The sequence below is a fragment of the Balaenoptera physalus genome (assembly GCF_965194825.1).
Source record: "Balaenoptera physalus genome assembly, chromosome: 19".
NCBI classification, from domain to species: Eukaryota; Metazoa; Chordata; class Mammalia; order Artiodactyla; family Balaenopteridae; genus Balaenoptera; species Balaenoptera physalus.
In genome coordinates, this window is record NC_138900.1 from 44,388,578 (window position 1) to 44,407,872 (window position 19,295).

At 42.3% G+C, this 19,295-nt stretch overlaps 1 protein-coding gene across 2 annotated transcripts in view; it reads right to left on the bottom strand.

Moving 5' to 3' along the window:
• Positions 1-15,659, bottom strand: part of CDH8 (cadherin 8) — a 370,394-nt gene extending 354,735 nt beyond the window's left edge. The window contains exons 1-2 of one of the 2 annotated variants that reach the window (XM_082439484.1): positions 15,240-15,659; positions 607-1,057 (exon numbers count right to left, since the gene is read on the bottom strand). In XM_082439484.1, coding sequence (XP_082295610.1) covers positions 607-858 — 252 coding nt within the window. In that variant the 5' untranslated portion in view covers positions 859-1,057; positions 15,240-15,659. The remainder of the gene's footprint in view (positions 1-606; positions 1,058-15,239) is intronic. The other variant, XM_082439485.1, reaches the window with a different exon arrangement.
• Positions 15,660-19,295: the final 3,636 nt, after the last annotated feature.

Genomic DNA, 19,295 nt, shown 5'->3' on the forward strand with positions numbered 1-19,295 from the left:
ACAGTTTCCTATTGCAAAATTTACTGAGTTACAGTAAGTACAAAGCACTGCTAAGCACCCACTTCGAGAATTTCCCTTTCCCCGTCCTAGGTTAATAACTGAACCAACCAACAAACAACAAAAAGAAACATAAAAAGGAGAAAAATCTACCTGCAATTGGAGATACATGGCCTCAAACTAAAATGGAACAAAATAACATCTTAGGAATCCAGGTGGTAGAAATTCAAACTGAGCAAAAATGCATAACTCTTCCAAGCGCTATAAGTTACAGGAAAGGTTTGGCATGCAGATTTCTTGTGTGAAATGAGAACGAGAAAGCTTATTTGTGTATGCATTACACAAGTGTTATTAAAGCTATGATATAATAGATGGGGAGGGTGGGAGAGATGGGGAGGAAGAGCTTTCCAGAGAAGAGCAGTTAGTTTACATTTAAATCTGTTACCATGGGATTATTCATATTCCTAAAGAAACCAAGAGGTAAACTAACTAACCATCTGGCCTAAAGTACTTACAGCTAAGTGTGGCAACAACTGTGACAAGCCTAATGTTAAAGGTCTAGGGATCAGGAACAGATCCCGAAATTGGGACCTTAAAAACGAAGCTTACCCGGCCAACAAGGATCGGTTCAGGTCCAGAAAACTCTTCCAGGACGAACATTTGATTCCAAACCCAGCCTCTCTTGGAACGGTTCAAAATCCGCTGTTCTTCATTCAGCCTGTTTAGTTCCAAAGGGGATCCACTCATTAAAACTGGAGACTGATTCATCGGAGCCGTGTAAATGCAAGGGGGAAGAGTAATCCATAATATTATTAATGGAGTCCAGAGATCCAACAGCATTTCCGCTAGCCGTTCTGGCATGGTCCCCCCAGTTAAGCAAATCACCACGAAAATGAGACAATTATTTTGTTTGCCTCTGGTCTGCAGCCATCCAATTCATCATGCAGTGCCGAGCATTTACTCACAGCTCTGCCACGTGTTTACAGCACAGGAAACAGACATCATCTAAGCAGCTTTTCTAAGACCACGATCCATTGGCTTTCCTTCTCATTGAAATCTCCTGCAAAAACAAGGAGGAAGAAAGATAAAGGTCCACTGTAACAGGTTTTAAAACAAAATCACTGGTTTTCAAAAGCATGTACATGAACAAGAGTAGGCATTTCCCAAACACTTGAGTCAAGAAAGTGGACCTGAAGAATTAGAACAAATAAGCTAACAGTTCTTTTTATATTGTGTGAGCTTTATTTAAATTTTTGTATTAATTTTTGTATCTATGTTACTTATCAAAAACCGCTTCAAGTTCTCTTTTCCCTCCTTGCTTCTTTCCTTCCTCCCTCCCTTTCTTCCTTCCTTTCTTCTTTCTTGCCTCGCTTCCTTTTCTCTCTCCATTACTCCCACTCTCTCTTTTCTTATAGTCGTTTTGGTTGTAATGCAAGTTTGGGTGTTGCCAATACTTTCCTGTATTCTTGTAGAGATTGCAAGCCTCCTTCCTCCTTCCTTCCTTCCCCCTTCCTTCATTTCTTCCTCTCTTTCTTCCTTCCTCCCTCCCTCTCTCCCTTCCTTCCTTCTCTTCCCCTGCCCCCTCTCCAACCCCCCAGTTTAAAAATAAGTTCTAGTTCACTTTAGGCTGAACTATGTGAATAAACTAGCCTTTAATGGGTAAATTTTTTTTAAAAATTACAAATGAGAACAGGAAGGGAAATAACCCCAATTTTCAAAGTCGTAGCTGCCGCAACCCATCAGAAGGGATTGTCCAGTTCAGGGTGCAGAATGCAACTCTCTGCCAGGATGCTAATAAAGAGTGAATAAAATTAGAATGCTCCCGGAGAGAAATTCTGTAATGTCCAGCATGTATGTTATAATCAGGACAGTGTCAAGGCTCTCATTCCAACTGTACAGTTGAACAGGAGATTTAAATTATGAAAAGCTCCTTTGGGAATGAAATATGGTAAAAATACAATTTTCAATTGAAGAGACTCAGAAAGGGATGGACAAAAAAAAAAATCCCCATTATCTGAGGTGTCAAATACATTTTTTTGCTTACCTTCAGCATGGCAAAACGTGTTTCTTCCCTCTCAAAAAAATTATTTTTAAAGAAATAATGTTCACTGCATATCCCAGAGAGAAGCCTTGCTGAATTAGATTAAATGGGAAAATAATTCCTCAGGACACTATGGGGAACAGTTTGGCTCAGGGAATTCATAATGGGGTAGGGAACCTTTCCCCCTCTAGGTCCCTGGTTCCATTCTGGCTCAGAATGGGAAAGCAAGAATGTCATTACATTGGCTGGGCTAGTGAGTGGTCTTAGTGAAGCTAGCTGAAAAGGGCAGACCCAGATTCTGCTGTAAAGACAGGAAGGATCTGATCTAACAAGATGGTCAGTGGAGTTGCCCTGCTTGTCACTCTTTGCCTGGGCTCAGCTCAATCACTGGGACTCTCTCTGTACCTCAAAAGAGGCCCCACCCTGGTAAGTGCATAGGGGAGTCACTGTAAGCAGCAGTTGTTCTGGAAACTAAAGGGAAGAAAGGCTTTCCATAGGGAACCAACTCAGAGCAAACAGAGTCCAGAACAACGTCCCAACTTTCCCTAGAATTGTAGTACACGCAGGGAAATAAAAAGCAGATTTCACAGTAAGGCCTTCTCTCATCCCAGTGTGAGGGCAGAACTTTGCAGGCTTCAAATTGAAAACAAAAGTCGAAACGTCTTGATAAGAAATCGTGAGATATTAATATCATTCTGAATTGCCAATCCACTTAAACAACGTTAATAGTTAAATACTTAAACAGCATGTATAGCACAACCATCACATGCCATGCTCTCCTAGACATGGAGCAGGGACGGTGATACAGGACTGTCACGTTATTTGGCAGACTCTCTGTTTTACAGGCAGAAAAGCCTGGGCTTGAATCCCAGCTCACCCCACATGCTGTCTCTGTAATAATGCACGAACTACTTAAGTTCTCTGAGAATTTGCATTTCTTTTCTGCAAAATGGCAATAATAATAATTCCTACTTTCCAGGCAGTAGGGTGATTCACAAACAAGACTCATGGGAAGCAGCCAGAACATGGGAAGCACTCAGTAAGCTGCGGTGCTTGTGGTTTTCCTGAGCCAGACTGGGAGGATGGTCCTGACACCAACCCTTTGGTTAAAAAGGTCAAATGAAGGAGCAAAGAGTTAAGCTGTGTGACCTCCTCAGGAAGGGTAGTCAAGGTACGAGAGTCACACAAAGTTAGTCAAAAACCTTCCTGAAGGTGGGATGTGGGAGGATGAGGGTGATGCTGGTGAGAGAAGGGCTGGACCATACTGGAGAGAAGGTGATAGTCATTCTATTCATAGAGGCTCTGCCTAAACACTCCTCAGGGAAAAGAGACTTATTCTCTCCAAACATACCCTGCTCCATGCTGGGCCATATCTGAATGTTCAGAAGCCATGTAGACCATCGTCGAATGGCCTGAGTGCTATAGAGACAGAACCGTGAGATGGTTGTGAGAGTTTTCTCTAACACCAGCCAGAGTGGGCATTGAATTCCAGTCAGAGAACTACCTTTACCAGTTGCATAATTGGGGGCCAATTAACAACAACAACAATTAGAATTATATCTACCTAGCTGGTTTATTTTGAAGATTAAAAAAGATAATCTTGGTAAAGTAATTAAGAAAAGCTAGAATGGACAGTTATTTTTAAATTGTGCCAAATACTCTGCAAGTATTCTCTGGCATCTGCTCTGTTGTTAATGATTCTGGGATAAAGAAATTTAATCCCAATTTAAACTCCTAACAGACACTTCCTTGATGGAAGCCACCACGTGGATGGAATGCCACCAAACCACTCAGGATGGAATGTGACACAATTGCTGCCCTACCTGAACTCGCCAGAATCAGGTAAAAAGTAATGATAGACCCTGAAACAATTTGATACAATAGCATAGCTTCACTAGTTAGAATGAAGGTATTAATAAAGGAATATATGCATAGCCCCCAACAGTATCCATTAACACAGTATCTTACAGTTAGATAAAGCTTACTATGCCTTGTACAGTTTTGCTCAAAACTGAGGTGCAGAATAATTAAATGACTTGCCCAAAGAACACCTCCAGTAAAGAGCAAACCATTGTTTGAATCTAGGTAATCTAACTTCAAAATTCTTTCTTACCACAATCCCTTCTCTTATTACATAAATATTTGATAAGCATATACTGTGGGTCAGGCACTAAGGCTAGGAACACAAGCAGATCAGAGTTCTTATGTTCAGGAAGCTAAGAGTCTAATGGGTAAAGACTAAGAAATGGATACTTAAGAATATTTTATTTAGTCTGAGAAGGGTTAGGGTAGTACAGAGAGACAAGTATGCCACTCATCTTCACTGCTTAAAGAAGGCTTCCTGCAGGAAGTGTCATCTAAATGTTGAGAAGGAACTACCCAATGGCAGGGGGAGCAGCAGGTGTAAAAGGACATTTAAGTCAATCAATGGACAGGAAGGAAACCACCACTAATCCAGGATTTGTGAATGAATCAGTAACTAGGGTAGTTGTAAATCATTTCTTGTCACATCATCCAATCCATGGCCATGGTATCTTCTCCCTACCCACCAAATCATCCTAATCATGGTCTCCAGAGTACAAGTCAAATCAGTGCCCTCTTCTCTGCCAGTTCTTTGTGAAGAGAAGAGCATGTTTGATTTCCAAAGCTTTGAGGAATAAAAATAAGTGCCATCCCATGGAGAGGGTATGGGAGATAGCAAACTGAAGCACAATGAGATTGGTATTTTAAATAATGTTTAATTTTCACTTAACTAAATACTGTCAGAGCCTGAGGTCATCTCTCTGTTAAAAAGGAAGACCAGCAACAGTTAGAGGCAAGGGTGTGCAGTTAAATATTTAGCATGTGGCTCTCTAAAAGAAAAAAGAATCCCTGATTTTTGATTTCCATGATAGAAATACTTCCACCGTGACCAATTTCAAGTTTTCAACGTGACCACTAACCAGGTATGGCAGTTTGAGAAAATTTAACAATTTCGGTTAAGCTCTGGTTAAGCCAAGAGTCACCTCCAGAACACCCCTAGGTGGGTGCTTCTCAAACTTTAACGTGCATACAAATCCTGGAAATCTTTCTGAAATGCAGATTCTGATTCAGTAAATCTAGGGTGGGGCTTGCAACTCTGCATTTCTAATAATCTCATTTGTGATGCAGATGTTACTGATTAGAGGACCATGGTTTGAGAAGCTTGGAGTTCCAGAGAATAAAACCACCTCCTAACTCTGACCTTCTTCTTATGAAGACTTGAAAGATTTAAAGGTGTGGTGAGAAAGTCACTTCCTCCTTAGTGTCATTTAATGCCATGCCCATGAACTACTTACTAGCATGGTACACACATATATCAGACTTCGGGAAACCCAGCACTGGAGTGTATGAATACAGGGGATTTTGCATGATGTCATAACTTACATACTTAACCCACTGCATATGGGACATTGGGAAAACTGCTCCAATAAGTGGAGTGTTCCCATGCATGTTATTGGGGGTGTTGAGACTTGGCCTTCACTTCAGCGAAGTCTATTACTCAGAGAGAAATGGGATTCTACTGTGACAATTAGAACTGTACTATTTACATGCAGGCACCTCTGCCACGGGCAGAGGTAATTTATCCTCTTTGATGAGGACAGAATAGCTTTATAGGAATTCTTGAGATGCAACCGAATGTTATGTTACTGTTATCAGAATTAATAAACATTGTAAGAGTAGCTGTATACACAAACTGCTTAACTCTATGCAAGGAAGAAGAAATTGAGCGACGTTTGTAAAAATCAATTTATTTTTAGATTTTCTAACCACAGTATGTACGTCTGGCCAAGCAATCCACTTGATTATAATGCTGCTGCATTGATTTACACCCTGGGAAATGAGATGAAGAGATTTTACAGTCTCTCTGGAATTCTTACAAATAAGTAACTCTTTAGAATTCCCCCAGAAGATGTCTTGTCTTACTTAAGATACTTACAATCCAACTTTTCATTCACACTTACGTTTTAGAGATAGTTTTAATTACAGCCTGGTCTGACCCCACTGACCCCAACTTTTTTTTAAGGTGAACTCAGTCAATTTTCAGATATGTTAAGTCATTATGCAAAAATTTATTACACCATCGATTTGGTAAACAACATGGATTGAAGTTCCCAATGATGAGCCACACTCTGAAGCCTAAAATAAAAATGGGCTTTTACCAACACTTTAGAATTCAATCCTGCAGATTATTTTGGTTGACAGGAAATTATGCTTTTATTATCCACTGGGCTTAGTGGCCACAATATTTCATGGAAGCAAAAATGACACAAAAGACCAGAGAGTTTCTATTAAAAATGTTTCTGACCTTGAATTTACAGCCATTAGCAGGCTGCTTCAAAACAGGTAAATGCACACTGAATTCAAAGTGGTGTTTCAGCAACACGGGGTGTGTGGTTCAGCCTGTGGCCCAGTGCAATTCACGCCAAGCCCTGGACTAGAGAGGAACAATACTTGCATGTGTCCAAATATAAATAATGCAAGAGAATCACCTTTCCTAAAGCCTTCAGAATTCCCTGACCAAATTCCCTTGGCAGGATAGAATTTGATTTTTTTTTCTTATTTACACACACACACACACACACACACATTTACCTTTCCCTCAACCACAGCACATCTGGACGTCTTTCTTTGGCATCAGATCATACACTTATCCAGCTGTCTCTCTATCCAAAAGCATATCATTTGCTTGTTTTGCCACTCAGAATAATACCTGCCAAATCCGGTCTTTGCTGCTATTGACAAGCTATTGTTTTTCTACTGGAAGCTTTAGTTTTCCTCTAGTTGTATAATTACTGGTTACCATGGCAAAAATAGATAGATAGATAGATAGATAAATAGCTAGGTACATGCCCTCTCCTCATCCTTCCCCAAGATGGAGTCAGAACTTTGTCTTTCACATAGAAGCTTTCCTGCTATAGACATTTCAGAATGGGGTAACAAAGACAGGAAGGTCAAGTTCCCTTTTCTAGTGTTTATAGACTCAGAACTTAATTTAATAAACTTTCTTACAATTATAAGGTTAGTTAAGATACTGACGCTGAATCTATCCTGTTACATCTTCTTCAGGCAGGACTGTCTTGAAATCACCTCACAAAGATGAATCTAAGTTCCACACTTCCCTTGCCGATTAGACATAGTAGTGCCAGGAAGTCGTTTCTCAAGCGTAATCTAAATCCTTCCTTCTCCACTTAAAAGCCACATCCTTTGCTGCCTTTAAATCACCTGCTCAAAATATAATAGTCAAAGACCTAATGAGTGAAAACAATTTGTGCTGGCCCTTCACTGGAAGAGGTCATGGAGAAGTTGTGACCACTGGTTCACCCATGCGCTGGACCCAGGCAATCAAAGGCTCCTTAGCCCTCCCAGTCCTTGGAATGCACATCCCGCCCACTGTTCCTGCCCTAGGAGCCACTTCAAAGATGTAGCCTTGAGAGAGTCATGCGTTATTGAGACCATCTGGACGGTATATGTGACTGAACCCCGTGAATGCCTCTATATGAATAAACTTTAAGACTCTGGCGGGCAGGTGCAGAGGTCTTGTGGTTGCCCAAGACAAGCCTCATGTGTAAGTTCTCTTGCTTATTGACACTGCCACCTACCAATCTGGAGTGGCCTGCCTCTTTCTTCAGTCTTTCCTGGTCCTGCAAGTACAGCTTTGAATTTCACCACCTGAAATTCCAAGATTTCAAACCAATGCCCCTTTAAATCAGAGTAACCACTAGGAATCAATCTTAGTCTTGAGAATCCTGTAATACAGCTGAACTGTGGGGACACAGCGATTGACAACATTGACTCTGGAGTCAGACAGAAGTCCTCTGAATCGCAGTCCTATCGTTCCTAAGATAAGTGACCCGGGTGCATTTATCTCAATTGTGGCAGATGAGGAAACTGAATTGAAGGATGGTGAAAAAAATTAAATGAGAGAAGCCTTGTAAAACTCTTTGTCAATGTAGCTATGATAGCTACAATTTATTGAATGTTTCACCTGCTTAACAGAGAATCTTGACTGATTTTTTAAAAACTATTTTATGTCAATTTCTTGCTGGATTACATCGATGGGGAAAATTCCAGTGATCTAGGTAAACAGGTAATAAATAAAATAACTTTTCCCAATTCTTGTTTGTTTTTTTTTTTTAAAAAGGCATGAACCAAGTGGGATATAAATAAAACGGCATTTTACAAATAGCTTTCCCTACCGACAGCTAACATAGGCTTAATGACTTCAAATAGTTTTATGAGGCCTCTAAAGGGCGGTATTTTTAAAAATTTTATTGAAGTATAGTTGACTTATAATGTTGTGTTAATTTCTGCTGTACAGCAAAGTGATTCAGTTATACCTATATATATTCTTTTTCATATTCTTTTCCTTTATGATTTATCACAGGATACTGAATATAGTTCCGATGCTATATAGTAGGACAAAAGGATGGTATTTTTAACCTACCCCCACCCCAGGGTCAACCATGTCTCTCTTTTCCACAAGAGAGATGGCATTGTCCATCACCATTTCTCTGAAAGGGCAAAATGCAAGCATTACACATCTACACCGGAACTACTCACTTTCAATCAAATTGTAATCACTCATTGAAAAAGCCTTTTCTTCTACAAGAAAAATTCCATTTCATGTCATAATCATCTAGTGAATTCTCATGAGAACGGTCTACGTGGGAAGTCCCTACTAATTCAAAGATGAGGACAAAGTGATATCTAAACATTTCTCAGACAGGAGTTCAGAGAAGATAACCCTAATTAGAGGTTGGGTTCAGGTAGTATCTTCTTCCAAAGATATTTAACAAAATTTTTGTATGTATTTCAAGAAATTTTAGCACTACTGATGATGGTTAAAAATTAGAAGCGCTTCTTTCTTGCTTAAGAAATGTGGAAATGGTTAAAATCAGATATATCACATAACCAGGGCTACAGAGTCTGTAATACTGAAACTGAAATGCAGCCAAGTATCCCAGACTAATAAGTCACGATTCTGCCAATTAGATTATACTCTGTAGTAACCACCCTTACAAGTGCACCTTACTGTCATTCTTTCATGTTTCAAAGACTTTATAGCTTAAAAACCACCCACTGGCACTGTTACCATGAACTCCATATGGACACAGATGATGGATGGGTAGACAGACAGCAAGCAATCATTTGACAAAAATAATATTGAGATATCACAACGAATGTATAGTTCCTGAAAATCAAATTGCTTATACAGATACTAAAGTAAGTATACTATCTTCAGCTACTATATTTTAGTGAAATTCAAAGACACGTATATTTTACTACTCTAATCAAAATAGGTATGAATTAATTTTTTTCATATTTCTGAGCATCCCCATTTTAAAGATGGGAATACTTGGACACAGAAACGTTAAATTCTGTTTGTTAAGCTGAAACAGCAGTGGACTAATAAAGAATGAAATGTGCCCTTGTAATTTTTACATTAAATTTTGGAGATGAGGTTGCATAGATAAGAAAGGAAAACATTCCCTTATGATATTTATATCATTCCCCCATCTACTTATTTTATGTTACTTGTGTCACATCAGGAATCAAATAATTATATTTTATGCATGAATTCATCTAGAAAGAAACAATGCATGGAAAATATGGTGCTTACTGCTAATAGAATATGAGTATAGCATAACATTTTCACTTAATGATATACATAGAAAGAATTAAGAAGATTCCATTTAATATTCCTTTGGAACACATTCCATTTGCTTAAAATATCAGTAAATGCATCCCCGAGCACCTTATCATAGAGCCTATTTTTTTTTCCTGTGTGTATTTGTGAGGGCCAGGTATCCTGCTGATTAAAATCAATACAGAGGAGTCTTCTGACACACTTGGACTTGCAATTCACATGAGGCTGATATGAACTGTTCAAATACAATATATATTAAAGAGAGAAAGAAGAGAGAGAGGGAGGGAGCAAAAGAAGGAAAGAAGAAGTAAGCTCTTCCTTGGGTACTTTTTTATACATTCTCTGCAAGGGAAAGGTACAGACACTTGAGTTATATATGCAACACTTCCATAATCAGAGCATTTTTCCCAATAAAATATAACTTTGCATCACATAGAGTTTAATAGCATTCTTGATGCAAGTTTAGTCTTGGAGGCATTCTCAATTTTACAAAGCTGAATTAGGTCATTTTTATATGTCCATATCATATGGAAAAGCTGTGTTTAAGAATAAACTTGGGACAATTTATGAAATTTCTGTAGAGAAAATTGAGGTAGATTGTCACAATATTGGACTTTGGATATAATTGCATCCCTCCTTCCCCTTTACTGAGAATACACTAGAAAAGGAAAAAAAAAGGCATAGTGTTTGCTAGTCATTAATGCATTAAATCAATGAGCACTAACTATGCTTTGCCCTCAACCAACCACCATTCTAGCATTTGCAGTAGTCTTTAGCAAGGAGGGTAGGGAAGGAAACTGCTTGAAGGCTCTAAACACAAGTGTTATTCTTTTATGATGCTGTCCAAAGAGATATAGAAAATCACAGCTATATATTTCTACCTACTAATAGAACTATACAAAAAAGCAAGACTTCTAAAAGCAAAAAGGAGGATGATATTTGTGATAGGGAATAGCACATGACATTTAAACTCAGGAAATAAAAGCTTAGGACATGATAGAAAAAGGAAACTGTGTTGGCCCCGGTGCTTTGCCATGAAGAGGTGATGGAGATTTCGTTCACAGCAACATGTGGGAGAAGCAGCTAAATGGCATCCCTTGAACTTATTTCTTTTCTGACCTTCTGAAGTTGCCAGGTTCAACTAATTTTCTCCTCCTGGTTACATCTGAAGCCAGGTTCCAGGGGCAAGAACCAACAGTTCAGCAGAGATATATTGCACACATCACATCATCAACAACTTTCTATGGCAATGAAATGAGAGCAGACTAATAGCTCTTTGGTTAATTAAGCCCCACAACATCAGCTGATGGCCTTGAACCATCAAAATATTATTCTATTTCACAAATATACATTTATGAGATTCTGGAAAAAATTTTCCCACACCACAAACAGATGTATTTGCTTTAAAAGACTAGTCAATATACAAATCCAAGAAGCCAGGAGGGCAAATCAAATAATCTAAAGCTGATGAAATGGCAAAGGGAATGTGATACAAATCTCCTACTTGAACCAATAAATGAGTTAGTTATCTAGGGACGTTTTCAGGTTTTCTAGAAGTAAGAGGTGTGTGTGCGTGTGTGTGTGCATGCATATGTGTGTGTGTACAACACATAATATAGAGCAAAGGAATCAGCTTTGGTTTAATTCTACACTCTGTAGGTGGTGTACAATATACCAAAGTTAGAAGCCTTTTCCTAAACTAGAAAGCAAAGTTAGTCCATTTCAGCTGTGAATGCCAACAGTGCTGAAAACAAAGAGAAAAGTGCATTTTTTCCTGCTTCTCTGAATACCATTGTAAGAAATACAAAATTATCAACAGCACCATTGAGCAAAATATTTTCAAAAGAAAGTCTTGGGACCTTCGATTGCATCTATAATTTTTTTTTTTTGCGCGGGCCTCTCACTATCACGGCCTCTCTTGTTGCGGAGCACAGGCTCCAGACGCGCAGGCTCAGTAATTGTGGCTCACGGGCCCAGTTGCTCCGCGGCATGTGGGATCTTCCCAGACCAGGGCTCGAACCCGTGTCCCCTGCATTGGCAGGCAGATTCTCAACCACTGCGCCACCAGGGAAGCCTGATTGCATCTATAATTTAAAGGCTATTCTGATTATGTTTGTTCCTTGATTTGTCAAACACAAAACTTTGCTGATGGGGCAAGAAAGAATGGTTGGCAATACAAACTGAATGTCATTTTACCCATGAAAAGCTTTTGATTGTGCGTGGAAAATTTGCTCAGACTGTAATGTTGATTAAGTCATAAGGTGTGCCACCTTGAGTAGAAAAATAACGAAGGTTATTATTTTTTTCTTTAAAGCATTAGTTTACTTCTAATGATAAGGTTACTTCTGAGCAGTTGATGAAGTGTGGATCCTCACTTTTCTGTATGTGCTTGTTCCATTTTCCTCACCAATAAACAGTGAAAGGAACCTGGAAAGGAAAGCCCTGAGGTACAATTTCTTGAATAGAATCACTATACCCTCCTTCTTCGGAGTTTTCTGGCTTTGTTCCAACCATCAGGTGCTCCCTGCTAACCAGGAGCATCAGACTTTAAATCTACACAGAGTTTACAAGGAAATGTTGCACCATGAGTATATTTATGTAACAGTGTTTACAAAATGCCTTCTCAAGTGGTCTATTACATTCTGGGGAGCATGTTTTACAGGTTGTTTAGTTGTTTTTTTGTTCATTTGTTTTTTACTTAGCGCATACTGCCATTGGCTACTTAAACTGTGTTCGGTGCTAAACTAAGGGGCTGCTTTAGATGAATACTGTCTTGACCAGAGTTCTGCATGATGCCCAAATAAAGTTAGTTTTCAGGTTAAAGACTTCCTTCCCTTTCGAGCTGATCTGTGTAGAGCAGGCAAATGGAGCCGCTATTCCAGTCAGGGCTGCTATAAAATTGTTCTTCAGCTAAATTCATAAGAGCTCAAGAAATGTATCCTGGACACCAAAAATGCAGCCAAAATATATTAAGAGTCTTGGGTAGAGAGATCTACCCATTTGGGGTCTTGAGAGTTTTAAGAGATATAGATTATAAGGCAGAAAAATTGATTTTTAAATAGTAATAATAACTGGAAATATAAGATCTAGGTTGAAGGGGAGAATGATTAAAAAGTTTGCATGACAACATTGCAGCACAAATTTCAGTGTCTCTGAAATATCTGGCTTATTTGTGATGGTCACAGGATACCTTAACGCCCATTTGGGTGGCTGGGGACCAGAATGAGGAAGATGAACAAACTGCTGCTGCACAGCCCTGAATGAAGCAATCCCCTGAGTTGCTGGGAAGGCTCTTCTCTGTTTTCAGAACAGATTTTCTCAACTCCAAGCCCTCTTCAGAGTCCAGGAAAAAAAATATATCAAAGGTAATTTAAAATCCTGCGACTGCTCCAGCATGAAATGACTATGTGACGGGGAGCTTCAAATCTGCTAAAGCAGAATTACAGAATATTATTATTAGTATTACTATTTAGTAAGAGGGATAGCCCTAGAATTTCTTTCAGCCACAGAGCTCAGGGAAGTGGAAAAACATGTCGGGACATGATGATTATGGAGAACTCCCTTTGAGGGAGTAAAAAAAAAATGTAACCCTCAGAGAACATCCCCTAAAGGTATCAGACCTGTCAGTAAAAGAATCTCTCTCTCTTTCTCTCTTACACACATACACACGCACACACTAGATAAAACCCCTGCAAAACTGGACACAGCTGATGAAAAGCAAAAGCCAGGCAGAAAATTCAGTTGTGTTTGCCATGAACGACAGGGCTCATTTTGCATGCAGTGAGGTACAGCGGCCAGGTTGGATGGATGGAAAATCCCACTCTCGAATCTTACATAAATATCTCTTTCCCACACACAGTTTTCCAGTTGAAAAGCTCCCATAATGAAGCCAGAGGTGACAGCCAAGGGAGGGTTGTTAACCATAGAGATGGCTGTCAGGATTGCTGTATAGAGGGCAGGCGCTTTCTAAGGGCCCCAACCGTCCCCAATCCCTCCGATCTGCTTCGCTGTGGTACCGATTCGAGAGGGCAGTGCTCCTATGCCTTCTCCAGCGTCCCCGTTCCCATTCCCGGCACACAAATACTGTGAAGCCGGTGACAGAAAGGAGCCGGCTGATCTGATTAGCAGCTCTGGCGCGCTAAGGGATGGTCGGATCATGCCTCTTAAAGAGGAAACTCTTGTGGAATCTTCAGGAAAGGGTAGTAAAGTTGAAAAGACCGTTTCTCCCTTGCTTGAGTATAAGCTCTATCCTTTAATTGGAGCTGAAGTGAGCAGCTGCCAGCCTGATTTTCCATCACCGACTAATGTGCGTTTGCAACAATAAACAATTAATGTTGTTTGATATCTTACATTTAGCAACCCAAGCAAACAGCTGCCATTTCGCCTCGGTAAGGCAAACGGCTAGTCCTGGACGTGCAGTCGGCTCTATGCCTGCGCGGAAGGGTCCACGATAACGAAACTTTGAGGTTTCTGCCAGATTGGATGGGGAAGGCTTTGGTCTTGGGGAGGGAAAAGACGCAGGAAATTATGGATACCTGTTGGCATCATCGTTGGCGGAGGCAGGTTTTCACCGGCTCCCTGGCTTGACTGGAGCCTGAGAGAACGGGAGCAAGTCCCTTATGAACCTGTTACGCGCCGGCAGAACCCAGGCAAGAGCCCGCTTTGCCTCGGGTCCCGCGAGGGGCGCGGCCCGCCCCGCAAGGGTTCGCGGACGGGGAGGAGCGAGATGTCAGAAAGCGCCCTCCGGGCTCTGCCGGCGCTGGGAGAGGGAGTCTGAGGGAGTCCCTGGCTCAGCTCAGGAGGCCTCTGTGAGCGCAGTGTCGCGGGCTCGGGGAGCACACTGCTTGGGGGTCCTGCCTGGATGCGGGGCAGCATCTCCGCGTCCGCAAAGCCGCGGGGCGGCTGGGGAGCCCGGCAAGTTTGCAGCGGGCACCGCGCTCCCGGGCTGGAGGAGCCACTTGTGGGAAAGCCTCGCGCTGGGGCTCTCGCAGCTGAGTCGTGGCCCGCACGACCGCGGGGGTCGCCCTCCCTCTCCTCGGGGGTGGGGCGGTGCAGCAAATCAACCAGAGGGCACCCCCGATCCCCTTCCCCTCCTTTCTGCTCGGGCTCGCACCTGCCTCTCATCCGGCGGCGGGTGCTTCCCATTCACCGCACGGACCCCGCAGTGAAGGCGCCCGGCTGCAGCAGCGCCTGCCTGTGTCGCGAGGCGGCGAAATCGCCAGGCGACAGCGAGGGAGCCCGGCAGGAAAACTGGAGGGGCACAGCCCGCTTGCTACTACTCCACAGAATCTACTGTCAGAGCAGGTTGCAAAAAATCGTCTGGCAAAACCCTGAGGTGATCCCATCATCTGTTCATAGCGGGAAAGAAGACACAGCTCAGCTCCGCACCCGGGCGGCGAACCCGCATCCACCAACCGAGAGAAAGGAGGCGCGCAAGGTGTCGGAAGGGGCATGGTGATTCCTAAAAGAAAAGGTCCCTTCTGGGTCCTCGGGGCGTGGATTAAAACGAGGGGGCGTAGGGGAACCACTTACTCTTGCGGGGCTCCGCACCGGCGAATTTCAAGCCTCTTGGTTCACAAATGGCTGGAGGGGCTCGAGGTCGGCTCCCGAGGGCGGTGAACACCGAGCGGTCCCCGCGCGCTGGGCAGGCGCCTCCAGATCGCGTTCATGCCTCTCGGAGCTTCGGGACTTGGTGCGGAGACGCCGGGCGGGCGCGCCGGGCCCTGAGTGTCCGCAGCCCAAAGTGCGGCTTCGCTGGGTGGACGCTACTGTCCGTGCACAAACCGGCGACAGGGATGAGCTTCGAGGAAGCAGGGAGATTCCAAATAGATTCACGAATTCTGGGCTGAGCGCTCCGGCGTGCGAGCCCGCCTGCCTGCCAAATGTAACTGTGAAGCGATGTGGAAAAGTGAGTCTGGTGCCTCCCCTGACGGATCTCATTGGGCAGAGCGAAGAGGCAGGTCTACCACTTGGAAATTCATGTAAGCGGGCCCCCTCCCCGCCCCCGCCCGGCATCCCGCCCCCCCACCCCACCCCGGCGCTCCGGCGCGCTCGCTCCTTCGTTCTTCCCCGCTACCAAGTGGGCGCACAACTTTTCGCTCCTCGCTCTCGAGCACGCCCTGCGCGTCTCCGCCCCGGAGCCACTCCGGGAAGATGCGCCCTTCCGTGTCGTGCGAGCAGCCCGCGGAGGGCCAGGCTCCAGGAATAAGGGCTGGCAGACGATAAAAGGATGCGGAGGAGGTACCCGCGAGCTTTCTCTCTGAGTCTTCCCTGAGCTCTGAGGCTAGCGAGATCTTGAAAAGAATCCCAGTGATACACGGCTGTTTTTCTTGGGAGGAAGAGGACGCGACAGGGCAAAGGGGTGCGCGTGGGCAGCTTACCTTCTCGTTATGCCAAGAACCACGAGGGGACCGAGTGGAGTGTTTGTAAGGCCGCTGCCTGCTACTCAGACGCTGTGGTTTAGAGGCCGTGCGTCGTGGTCCTGTGGGTGGTGCGCATTCCTCATATCCCCAGGCTTCTACAGCTTTAGGGCGATGGGATGAGGGAGCGCAGACGGGCAGCCACGAGGGATGCGTAGTAAGTTCGTGTGAAAAAAGCAGAACTTGCTTGGGAAATAAAGGGAGGGACCACTAGGTCTTCTCAATGTGCCCTTGCCTCCAAATCTCCTCTCCGGCACCATGCTTGCAGCTCCTCTGCCTCCACCACGAGATGCCCTTTCAAGTCCTTTAATAGACTCCACTCAAACCTTGAGAACTGGCCACCCTGGGGTAGAGACAGTGCAAGAAGAGGAATCATGAATCAGGAGGTCCAGATGTCTTTTCTTCTCATCAATGGGGCAAACACGTAGAAATATGCGGCCACTATGATCATCTTTTAATAAAATTAGTGAAAAATACGATGAGCCAGCCAATCTTTTGTTTGCTTGTTTGTTTGTTTAATTTCCCGCCACAGTCCATTCTGTGTGCACTAAAGCTGAACTCTGAGGAAGGGTTTTACTACCTGCGGACAGAGCCGGAACAGAAAAAGAAAGGGTATGGAGAACCAGACACAAGGTCCGTAAAGCTTGTACTGTCGGACTCAAATTAATGAGACAGAGTGAAGAGAATGAGAAAACAGACATAATATGCTTATAATATTTATGCAAAGTTGACTATTTTGTGTCTGCTGCATCTACCATCCATTGGTGAAATACTGAAAACAATATTGACTACAGGTCTAATATGTGTCAGTTTCACATTCTAGCTGATATGGGCAAGAAACTTAGTGAATTATTTCAGAGAGAGAGGGTGAAGAGAACCAGGAGGTATTTTCCCACAAGGCAGTCACTAAGTAACTGTTCTCAGCTCAGATTGTGTCTGCTTACAGGGTATTCAGGAATTGGCTAATTCTGTCTTGGAAAAGGGAACAGCAGTCACGCCTCCATCAAATTGTAACTGCCGCTGGACCAGGCAGTCCCAAGTGAACCAAGAGAAACAGATCACATCTTGGGCTGTGCTTAATTTTCAGACATTCATTTTCACTTTGAACAAATGCTCCAAACCTTTCCTTGGGGTACCTTCTTACATCTATGAGAACTAAAGAAAAGTTTATGTGTTACTGAAGCCTGGGAATTGTTACAAGTAACAAACTCACCTCAAAAGAAAGCTAGAGTGGTAGAGCTAGACACTATCCTCAAATCTCATTTTCCTAAAGGAAAAATAAAACTATTTTGCTGACAAAGGGAAGAGAGTCAGAATCCAATGGCTTGAGTTACCTTGGGTTAGAATGAGTTTGTTTTGACTCACCTTAGCCACATTTATTCTCTGAGCAGTTACATACACTGTCCTAGCTGAATTTTGGCCATCTAGAATTCAAGGTAGCCCTCTCTCTCTACATTGTTAATCTCTACTCAAAGCACTGCAGTAGGAATTTCCTGCTAATTTTCTCCTAATTCTTGGGAGAGGCCTGGATCATTAAGCAGTATGAAAGAGGATTAGGATAATGTTAAAAAGAGCTATAAGGATATTTCTAAAATAATCAGGGATGCTGAAAGACAAGGCATTTGCCTCCTTAACAATTCTACCCCCTCTTAATAGGATGCAGTGTAATGTCATAATGGTGAGAGCCTAACTCCTTAAGATAGTTTTCTTTCAACATCCTCTCCAGGGTTATAGCCTTCCAGCAGGAAGAGGACTGTTACACAGGCTTTTTAGGATGGCCGCTAAAATTGCATGTGTTGTGGAGTATTTCAGGGGAGGAAGGGTGAAGAGTTATCTGATAGGGCAGGAGTATAATCAGAGAAGGAGTGAGGGTTAGGGGTCAGTGAGAGGGAAGATTGCATTCAGAACAGCCTTGGCTGATTGATGCTAGAGTGGGATGAGGCAGGATGTCTCCAGCCTGCGTTTTGATGACAGGCAGACTATTTTGCAGAGGAGTCTCTGCAGTAGAATGAGATGGAGAGTGACTCCATGTAGTAAAAGACACTTTCCTTTTTCACTAGGAGTGGGACTTTTCTTCTAATTTTCAGCAAGGAAGAGAGTAAACCAAGTGACTGGTTAGTTGAAGGGTGAGGAATCAGATGGCTTATAGGAATCAGAGCCCTGGAAGGGGGAAGGAGAGCTAGGAAGACTCCAACTTCTACAGTTGGGGCAGGAAATGGCAGAATGGAACTTATCTATTACTCCCTGTGATAAAATTCAAACTTTTCATCTTTTCCTGCTTCAGTACACAATAAAATACTAAAATAAACTAACTTAAAAAAATGTGTTTACCATGGTATGGTTACTGAGAACTTTCAGATTTATTGGATTGCTTTTAATTTTTTTGTTGTTGTTTTTTTTTTGCCACACCATGCAGCATGAGGGATCTTAGTTCCCCGACCAGGGATTGAACCCGAGTCCCCTGCAGTGGAAGCGCAGAGTCTTAAGGGTGGACCGCCAGGGAAGTTCCTGCTTCTAAATTTAGATTAATATTTAGATTAATTAATTCATTTACTCACGGAATACGTCTTAAAGGTAAGGTTGAGGAGTGTGGATTCCATGAATGAAGGGATTTTACAATGTGATACCTGCCAAGGGTATTTCAAATTAAGGTTTAGAATAAAAACTTTAAGAATGTGAATATGAAGAAGGCAAAAACATAACACCAATAAGTATGTAATATTTTCTAGGAATTCAGGAACCTTTTCTCACATTTCAGCTTATGGAATTCCAATGAAAAATCTGAAAATGACCGTGTCTTTTTTTTTTTGGAGGGGGTGCATATTTTATTCTCAGTAATTTCCTGAGAAACACACTTTTTATATATTTAATATAAAAATATATAAAAACTGTGCCATTAGGCAAAAAAAAAAACAAAACAAAAAACTTCGACATTTCAGTTTGACTTTCAATATTGGAGCCTAAGTCATAAGAATGGAAAGATTAGGAAAGCTGTTTTTTGAAATTTAAATGTTTAAATAAATTTAGAAAAGTGTGGGTTTTATTTTTTTTAAGCTTAAGGGTTTGTTTTAAACCAGCTTCTTTACCAAAATCATGAAAAGATGTGATGGTGCTCAAGTTAAGAGAATGTGAGCAATTATAGTGGTTCTCAAACAGTGATCTCTGGACC